General features: G+C 38.1%; 1 protein-coding gene across 2 annotated transcripts in view; it reads left to right on the forward strand.

Annotated features, from left to right (window-relative positions):
* Positions 1-6892, forward strand: part of GPR63 (G protein-coupled receptor 63) — a 49649-nt gene extending 42757 nt beyond the window's left edge. For both annotated transcript variants that reach the window (XM_072832018.1, XM_072832019.1), the window contains exon 2: positions 1315-6892. In XM_072832018.1, coding sequence (XP_072688119.1) covers positions 1459-2718 — 1260 coding nt within the window. In that variant the 5' untranslated portion in view covers positions 1315-1458 and the 3' untranslated portion in view covers positions 2719-6892. The remainder of the gene's footprint in view (positions 1-1314) is intronic.
* The last annotated feature ends 3846 nt before the right edge of the window (positions 6893-10738 follow it).

A 10738-nucleotide genomic window follows, 5' to 3' on the forward strand; every position in this document is an offset into this window, starting at 1 on the left:
TTCCCCTAAAATTGATGACTTAATTCTAAATCCAAATAATGAGCAAATTTCAGTGTTGTTTTAAACTTCTATACATTTATTATTTATTAAAGCAATCTACTCATAACTCCAAAGAGAGGTCTTTCTAATTAAAGAGGTTACATCCCCAGTAAAGAAGGAAGATCCCACACCATGAAAGTAGTTTAATAAGATAATAGATTTTAAAAGTCCCTTATGGAAAACTCTAGGCTTGTGGAAATTGATATGAAGTTAAGGGTAAGGATTAGAGAAAGGTGGTAAGAAACTTCTGGAGTAAGATAACCAAATATCTTTGAGGTACCTGGCTGGCTCCAGTTGGTAGAGCATGTATGATCTCAAAGTTGTGAGTTTGAGCCCCATGTTGGGCGTAGAAATTACTTAAGAATAAAGACCTAAAAAGAAAGATAACCAAATATTTTGGAATGTTTTCTATAATATATTCTCCACACCTGAATGTTTTTCTGATCATCTTTAGAATCCCCATCTTTATTGTTTGTTTGACATCTTTTATCAGGTTGCAAGCACACATTCAGGTCGACTTTAGGGAGAAGAAACTGAGAAGATAATATAAATAAATCAGAAATTAAAGGCTGGAAATGGGTAGTCATGGGAAAGAAGACAATACGAGAAGCAAAGAGAGCTTTAGAAAAAGAAAACTCTTGAAAATATTACCAAGACTTTTTACATATATATTTTTTCTCATCTTGAATAACTTCTCCAGTGTGGTTGATGTAGAGATTTCTGAGAAGAAACACACAAGAAAGAAAGCCAGCAGCTTGTTTCAGACTTTCATAGAAAATAACCTAGTACTGACTAGGTTAGGGTGTTAGGTCAAAAGTGTGTGATTATAATGCATTCCATAGAAAACTGAGTTCAGGGTTTGCCAGACAGTTTTGTGTTAATATAAAAATGGAATATGAACTTGTACCAAAGTTATTAAGAAAAGTATTAGTACTTTCAGGAAAAACATATTAGAATCGGTATTAATAGTGACTGTGGAAAGGCCATGTTGCTATTGGACATTTAAAAGAAAAATTAACAGGAAAGTTATAACTTTTGCCTTTGAGGCAGTAATACATTTTGATTCTCTTCATTTTCACTTTATATATAAATGTCATGAAAATTCCATCATTTTAACAAATATAAAACAGAACAACAATATTTTAGTGTTGACTAAGCTAGAGACTTAAATATTTTTCAAGGTTTAAAAAACTGATCTTTCATGATGAAAGGTAAGTCAAGTGTTATTTACAAAGCCCATTTCTCATTGACTTTTTGTTTTGGGCTTGTTTTCAGGCAAAAGGATTCCTATGGAAGATGGAACTCTGTTTTCCAGAATGTGTTTCCAAACCAATCAATGAAACATGATACTGCTGCTCTGTGTTGAAATGCTTGAAGAACACCCACATCTCTGTCAGCGCCTGCCATTCTGCTGAAATCATGGTCTTCTCCGCAGTGTTGACTGCGTCCCATACTGGGGCAACCAACACAACATTTGTCGTCTATGAAAACACTTATGTGAACATTACTGTCCCTCCACCATTCCAGCATCCCGGCATTGGCCCGCTGCTTAGATACAGTATGGAAACCATGGCTTCCACTGGAATGAGTTCCTTGACAGTGAATAGCACAGCTGTACCCCCAACACCAGCAGTTTTTAAGAGCCTAAACTTGCCTCTGCAGATCATCCTTTCTGCTATAATGATATTTATTCTGTTTGTGTCTTTTCTTGGGAACTTGGTTGTTTGCCTGATGGTTTACCAAAAAGCTGCCATGCGCTCTGCAATTAACATCCTCCTTGCCAGCCTGGCATTTGCAGACATGTTGCTTGCAGTGCTGAACATGCCCTTCGCCTTGGTAACTATTCTTACTACAAGATGGATTTTTGGGAAGCTCTTCTGTAGGATATCTGCTATGTTTTTCTGGTTGTTTGTGATAGAGGGAGTAGCCATCCTGCTCATCATTAGCATCGATAGGTTCCTTATTATAGTCCAGAGGCAGGATAAGCTAAATCCATATAGGGCTAAGATTCTAATTGCAGTTTCTTGGGCGGCTTCCTTCTGTATAGCCTTTCCTTTGGCTGTAGGAAACCCTGACCTGCAGATACCTTCCCGAGCCCCCCAGTGTGTGTTTGGGTATACAACCAACCCAGGTTACCAAGCTTATGTGATTTTGATTTCTCTAGTTTCTTTCTTCATACCCTTCCTGGTGATACTGTATTCATTTATGGGCATACTCAACACCCTTCGGCACAATGCCTTGAGAATTCACAGCTACCCGGAGGGTATATGCCTCAGCCAGGCCAGCAAACTGGGTCTCATGAGTCTACAGAGACCCTTCCAGATGAGCATTGATATGGGCTTTAAAACACGTGCCTTCACCACCATTTTGATTCTCTTTGCTGTCTTCATCGTCTGCTGGGCCCCATTCACCACTTACAGCCTTGTGGCAACGTTCAGTAAGCACTTTTACTATAAGCACAACTTTTTTGAGATTAGCACCTGGCTCCTCTGGCTCTGCTACCTCAAGTCTGCGTTGAACCCACTGATTTACTACTGGAGGATTAAAAAATTCCATGACGCCTGCCTGGACATGATGCCCAAGTCCTTCAAGTTTTTGCCACGTCTTCCTGGTCACACAAGGCGGCGGATACGTCCCAGTGCTGTCTATGTGTGTGGGGAACACCGGACAGTGGTGTGAATATGGGTACTGCCTGACATTTTGGGTGATGGTTGCTCTTTATCGGACTTTGAGTTTTCTTTCACATGGGTTCTCCAAGTATACTTTATTGTTTTTTATAGGGTTTGTGTGTATGTGTGTGTGTGCAGTGTAAAGAAAGAATGGTGATTAGCTAGAATTCTGTTACTGAGGATACGTAATAGGGAAATAATCACAAATGTTACCTCCAGGGTTCAAGAGAAATCCTTGATTTAGGATGGGGAGATGGTATTTTGTTTCTTTGATTGATTTTGTTTTTGAAGCAGGGATCAGGATTGTGCTTTAATGAGCCTGCAGTTACATTGAATTGTAGGTGTTTTGTATGCTGCTAAGGTATGCTTAATTGAGTTTATCATTTTTTTTCTGGAAGACGTTGCTGCTTTTTGCCATCACTTTGGAGCCAAAACCACATACATCTCAGTAGATAAATATTTACTTTTATTAAAAAGAATAACCCAAGGGGGTTAGTGACATTTTAAAGGTCGTTAATATTTACTTTGGTGCACTTTAAGAAATAATGTACAAACTAATTCAGTCATGTTTTTCAGAATTGTTTTTTTTTAATACATGACCTGATGTGCTTTAGGGAACATTGCATTATCATTTCTAGGAAGATAGTTTTTAAAAAATGTTTTATCTGCATGTCCAGTTTTAAAGAACATAAAAATGTAGACATTTTTCTAAGCACAATAGTGATTCTTCAGAGCAAATAGGGCAAAATCCAGGAGACAAAGCATCTCTGCATATTTAAATGGGATGCATTGAGGGGTAGCTGGTGTGGGCTATGGTATTTCCTTTGACTCAAGGATTCTGAGTTCACCGGGCAGAAGGATCTATCGTTTTATTGGGCACCTACCATCTTCCAGGCACTGTGCATCTTTATCCTCACAGCATCCTGTGAGGTAGGTATTCTTTCTTTCTTTTTTATTCAGAAAGTAAGTCTTAGAGAGATGAAAATCTTGCCCAAGGTTAATGGTAGAGCTGGAATCCAAAAGAATCTGTCAGAATCCTGAGACTGCTGTTCTTATGTGCCACGTAGACATATCATTCAGGTTTAAGTATTTCATAGTTAGGAAGGAACTCTGTGTATCCTTTAATTTTTTTTAGACTAGCACCTTTTAAAAATAGCTTCACTTTTTTTGTAACCAAAAGAAATGTGAAAACATTACAGAAAATATGGAAAATAGAAAAAAAAAATCATTCACACCTACCCTTTTACAGTGGATCTTAAATATCTTAGACAGATAAGGCTATGAGGAAATAAGGTGATTTTTTTTTTTTTTTTTCAAAACAAGTGACTGACTACGGAGAAGTTAATTACAGCTGTATGTAGGTCCTGGCCTTGCTGGTTCAGAGATTTCCTGTTGTCCAGCTGGTTCTAAATGTTCTGGGCAAAGTAGCACGGTTGCCTGAGGGCTTGCCCATGGCTGAGCTGAAGTTTGTAAATGTGCTCAAAGAGGCAAAGATAAGTCCTGGTAGGAGCATAGAGCAAGTTTTAACAGGGCAGGTCCAGGGTTTCACATTTTTTTTCTCTTGCTGACGACCTGCCCCCCTAGGTACATCAGAGCCTTTGGTCCCCTTGCTCTGTGGCCACTGACACACTTTATGGGTTTGGGGCTGCAGCCAATGGGTTTGGGGCTGCAGACCAAGGCTATAAGGGTTGAAAATGTAGCCTCTTGGCCACACACCTCTTGACTTTATAAATAGCTAGGTTAACATGAATACTTTTTGGATTTTTATAGCTTCTTTTCAGAATTTTAGTACTTTGTGAGCCAGTGGGAAAAATGAGCCTCTGTTTCTTCAGTTTTACAACCACACAGTTGGATTAGATGAATCTGGCCCAACTCTACTGTGCTTTCCTCCATGTGGGAGTAGAGATATATGAAGAGCTCGGCTGACGTCAGCATCAATCTTTGGTCTCCAGTATTACTTCTTTACAGTTTACTTACTAGCTGTTTCTTAAAATGGAATGTCTACTGAATGTCTGAAAAGCCCCTAGTACAGTATCAGGAACTAGGACTTTGGAAGGTTGATGACACCGTGAAGGACCCGGGGAGCCCTGCTCTTAAGGCAATTGTAATGGTATTAGAACTCATTTTCCAGTTGAAGAACTCTTTTGGGACTCAGAGTACTTATTCAGCATGTTGTTTCGGGATCAGCTTTTGCTGATAGTCACCTACCTCTTTGGTTTCTAATTTATATTATTCACAGGTTAAAATCGTTTTAGTCCATTTGGGAGCTTAGAGAACGTAAACACTGTAGTAGATACGTAGGAGCACATGGAACTGTATCATGCTTTTCCATTTTCAATATAAACTGGTTTTCAAGCGGATATTGATAAGGATATTTGAAATTAGACTTTCTCTGAGGAAAGTCATCGTGATCTGTATTCATCTTCCATATTGGCGGTAGGTCTTGAGACTCCCATTGTGATAGTTGAAACTGAGCTTTGTTTTCTTTGTCCTTCCTTATGAGCTGTCCTTCGGTACTTTTGTGCTGCCTGGTAGGCAGTGCATTGTTCGGCAGAGCTCAAGAGTGCCTGCTGAGATGCTCAGTGTTTGTGAGAGAAGACCACGTGGGGCCTTAGGAACTCAGCAACACCACCCAACAGCCAACAGCGGTTCTCTTTACACTGGAGACTCTTGATAGGGGACAGTTTACAAATCATTTTGAATGTTTTTATCATGTACACATTTTAAAAGCTTTAAAAAAAATGTACTCTGTTGGACCTTTGAAAAATTTAGGTGCGGAATCATATTTTGCCTATTCCCCTGTATTTTCTTGAGGGAGAAAGAAAATACCACTACTAATTATCACCACAGGCAGACACAAGAGATAGTTTAGTTTTCCTTTTCCGTCTGGCTAATAAGTAAGAGGCATGAGAAAGATTGTGAAATATTTGTGATCAGGAGAAAGAGTCTGGAAGAAATCCCCAATAGTCTGGAGTAGTGCTATTCAAACTTTAATAGGAATTTGTGTCTCTGTATTCCCAGGGGAGCTTGTTAGCAATACAGAAGCTCCGGTTCCCCAAAGGGGCTGGGTTTGGGCCCGGGAATGCACACTTTAGTTCCTTGAGCACTCTGATTCCGAGGCAGGTCCCTGGGTCCCTGATCCTGAAGTTGGTGCTTCAAGAAGCACTCTGGTTGAAAATACACCCATTTTAATATTGTCTGTTTTACACATAAATGCTTGTGTTGGAAGCCATTATCTCTTAGTGCATGGGTAATCCATATATAGAGGAAAATCTACACATCGTTGTACCTTATTTGCTGCCACGTGTGTTAGTACTGGATCTTGCCAGTGTCAGCTGTACCTTCTTTCAGCTGGCAAAGTTCTGATAGACCATGTTGTTTCATGGTAGAGCAAAAGGAGTGATTTAGTATTTGAAAGTCATGACTTTCAAGAGTCTAGTTCCTCTAATATTTTCTTTTCTTCTAGAGAGATGTCTTTGTTGTATATAATCTCCAGAAGAGTATGAGGGGAATGTAAACTTCATCTAATTTCCCACTGCTCTGCTTATGCCAGTCGTGTTCAATGGAAGCATGAAGAAAATAAAATAATCTTTTTACTCTATGTATAATTTCAGTTGCTGACAAAGATATTTAATTTGTTCTTAATCTTTGCTTTTGTTTACATGAAAATATTTATGTATATATCACAGAAAAATTTCTACTTGCTTGACATTTTATTCTACTATGATTTCTAAGTTTAAAGAACTGCTTAATTCAAATTTATTTTCACAACCATAGTCCTGCTAAAATGCCTTCATTGAAGACTCAGTTTTTAAATAATAAAAATATCAAAGCACATGTTTGTTAAGACAGGTAAATGGTAATACATTTCTTAGCTATATATTGGTACTAGTCCTTTGTAATTAAAATTAATTTATTTTACAATAGTACCTGCCCTATATATTAAATAAAGAAACCACTTTGAATTTTGAGTTGTAATTCAAAAAAAAAAAAAAAAACTGTGGTTATGTGTGCATATTGTTATTACAACCAGGAGAAGAGCTTCCAATGAGAAAATGAATAAACATTTAACATTTCTAAAAGTGGAGTTTTTTTTTTTTTTTTTTTTTTTTAAGGACTACTTCATCTTAGATTTGTCATGAGTAATACTTTATGTTAAATTAAAATCTGAGTTGAGTTTCAAATCCTGCTTCCTTTGGGTTTTTATTTTCAAATTAGTTCTCAAAGCCTGTGTATATATAATTATATTCTAGCTTTAGAAGTTCTAAGAGAAGTTAAAGATGAAATGAAACTTGGCAAAAGACCACTAGTATTAAGAAACAGTTTTAAGGAATTCTCTCTAGGAGAATTATGGAAATTTTACTGCCGAATTATTTAAAATTGGATTGTCACTTGGCAAAGCAATGAGTGTCTGCTCCTATTTTGACAAAATGATTTCAGATCGCACTTCCGTTTCTAAAAGCTAAGGCCTTTCTAAAATCCACTTTTAAACTGATAGAAAATGGGACGCCTGCGTGGTTCAGCAGTTAAAGCACCTGCCTTCAGGTCAGGGTATGATCCTGGAGTCTTGGGATCGAGTCCCATGTCGGGCTCCCTGCATGGAGTCTGCTTCTCCCTCTGCCTATGTCTCTGTCTCTCTCTGTGTCTCTCATGAATAAATAAATAAAATCTTAAAAAAAAAGAAAACTGATACAAAATATCAGTTATTTGTATATGAGTTTCAACTTTTTGCCAATTAGATATGAGGATTTTATTTTCTTTTTCTCTCCTATGCAATAGTTAAATACACTTTTTTTTTAAATTACAAAAGAAGATTGTCATTAAATCTACATTTGATAGTTTTTTCTGAAATGGAAAGATATACCGAAATTGAGGAACATGTTGAATTAAAAACATTTTCATATATACCTTGAAAACAGAAAAAAACATTTCACATCTACCATGAACGCTACTCAACACATACATAATAAAGAGAAACTTTAGGAGCAATTGAGATACCAAGATGCAGTCAATTAAATTTAATGCAAAAAGAAGAAAGATTCTATGGCTATGTCAATTAGCATTTAACCAAATAAACAAAACCGGTAGAAGATATTTCTTAAGAGATTTATTGCAAGAATTGGCTTACATGATTGTGGTTATTGCAAGAATTGGCTTACATGATTGTGGGACTGGCTAGACAAATCGGAAATCCCAAAAGGCAGGCCGTTAAGTGGAGCAAGCTAGAATTCACAGGCAGGTACTAGCTGAAGCTGCTGCCCATAGGTGGAATTTTTTCCTCCTGGGAGAAACCAGTTCTACTTTGAAGGCCTTTCAACTGCTTGAATTAGGCCCACCCAGTTTATCTAGGATACTGTCTCTTAGTTAATGTGGATTGATCATGGACTTCAGTCACATCTACAAAATACCTTCATAACAACACTTAAAGTTTGATGGATTAACTGGAGACTGGCCTACCCAAACTGACACAGCCAAAGACCATTACAATGGTGAAATCCAAATTTAAAATATAAAATCTTCCTATGATGCTATACTGTTAGTCCAAAAAACTCAGCCTGTGTTGACGTTAGTAAAATGACCAAGATAAGCTTGTGGCAGAGGGTGGGATGCACATTCTGACTTCAGTGTATTCAAATCCACATAATCACAGGGCACAATATTTATCTCTGGTTTTCACTGCATCTATTTTGAAGCTTCCCAAAGGGGAATAATAGTCAATTGATCGGAAAATTATGTAAACCAACTTCCTTTCTGTGTGAGTTTTCATTATTTATGATACTTGTCAAGGATGATGTCTTTTTAAAGAATTTGAAAACATTTACAGTTAGAACCAACTGTTAGCATAAAAGTATGCTAATAGCATTAGTAATAATGATTGGTGCCATTTTTGGCCACCTATATTAAAATACACTTTTTAAATTCACAATATTTTCTTCTCTTTCCAACTAAATAAACTATGTTGCCAGGAGTAACTTTGCAGGCATAGCTTGGATTCACAGCTTTGGCCTAATGCAGAAGTTCATAGTTTCCTATGCCACCCTGCTTCTATTATTCTCTGATAACAGAATGGAGTCCTTAGTGAGAAGAGCTTACTGAGCATGATACTGGATGATTACTACTCTCCATGCCCTAGGTAGTAAATAATCAGCAGCAAAACCTATACACAAGGTTGTGGATATTAACATAAAACCTGGATTGATTCGTTCTTGGTTTTAAGTCATTAATCATATTTGGCTACATCAGAAAAGACACTGGTAAGCTGACTGGGCCCCTGGCACCCTTGGACACACCATCTCTCATGGCATAGAACCTTCATGGAATTTGCTGATGGCAGAAATTTTAGGGACACTTAGACATTCAGTACTTCCCTTAAACTGCATAGATCCCAGAATCCTTTTTGGAAAGGCTTTCACCTGGTGCACAATGGGGGTTCAGTTATACACTGATTTGCCTAACATACCAGTGTTTATAGTATAGCTAAGGCTGGAGGTGAGCAGGTGGAGATGATGAAATTGAGAGCCCTGGAGTCCTTGTTCCAGCTTTGACACTCCTGCTGTGTCACCAGAGCTCTCTCAGCCTGACATAAGATGACAGTGTTTTAAGATGCCCATTAACCCGTGATTGGTATAGTAATTAGAATTGCTTAATCAACTGAGCTCTGTACTGAGAAAGAAACTGTACCAAAAACCCATGACTGTAGTTTGTTGTTATATATTTATGAAAATAGGTTTTAAATTGTGTAATTTATCTTACTGACCATCTGTGAGAGTGCCTCTTTTAGAGGTTGTCAAATACATTATACCCTGATGAGCAGATGACAAAACAGTTTTAGAGCAACTAGATGACTTGCTCAAATTCCCACGGCAATTGGGAGGTAGAGCTGCGATTCAAACGAGCTGACCGCTCCCGACTTTAGAGCTTCTTCCATTTCACTTCGAGTCAGTGGGATTTCACCATCTCAGAGAGAAGGCCTGGACAATGAGTTTGCAAGGTTTGGAAAAAGCAGCGATTGGGTAAGCAGAGGACAGATGAGTGGTCCTGGAAAGTATCTCAATTGAATGGATGCATTTTTATTAGTAGAAAGAAGAATAATAGCATGTTAACATTTTAAAGAAAGCAATTTCTTTTCTTTTTTTTTTTTTTTTTTTTTTTAGTTGTTCACCTGGGCTTTACCACTAAAAAAAATAAAAATAAAAAAATAGCTGAGCTCATGGACAAAGGAACGCAGGCAGGTCAATGTGACAAGGCCAGGAATTGCCGCTTCCTGGTTATATGCGCCAGCAGTTTGTTCTCACTGTGGACTTAAATTTTGGAGGGGGCCTGAACTGGGTCTGCATACCCCAAACTTGCTCTGGTAAGCATTGCTGTCACTCCTGTCCCTCTGGACCTATGCTGGAAGAACTCTTCCTTTGTGGATGCTGGGGACTCTGTGGAAAACCGTCAGCAGCCGGGGAATTTCCTTCTGTTCTCATCTCTTCTTCCAGGATGCTCATCTGATGAGCAGGGTACTGCAAATGGCACAGAAGACACTTCTCTCTGGCAGGAAGAAAAATGGCATTTTCATGTATGACTTCCCCAAAGGTATTTACCATCTCAAAAATGATGATTAATTTAGATGACAAGATATCATAGTGTCCTGTTCATCTGTGTACAGGCTACTATTTTTAAGCAATGGGTTGTGTTTGATATCTTGAAGGTAAAAGGCTTCTCAGGAAAACAAATATGCAGTAAAAGCAGATGCTCAGTATGCATTGAAGGGAAGTGTAGCAGTGTAATCTGACCAAGATGCAATGACAGCCGAAAGACAAAAACAAAAGACATCAGCTGGGTCTTGATTTTCAGCCCCATCTTTCCCCCTTGAATTCATATGTTTCTAACCTGCTAGACATCAGGCTCCCTGAGGGCAGAGCACCGTGCTTGTTTATTTTGTTTATTGTTTACCCAGCACCTAGCGTATGGTGGCTCACAAAAGGTAGTGGTTCCCAAAAGTCTGGAAATGGACCTTTTGATAATAGGATGTTGGTGGCAAA

This window comes from Canis lupus, chromosome 7, assembly GCF_048164855.1.
Source record: "Canis lupus baileyi chromosome 7, mCanLup2.hap1, whole genome shotgun sequence".
Lineage (NCBI taxonomy): Eukaryota > Metazoa > Chordata > Mammalia > Carnivora > Canidae > Canis > Canis lupus.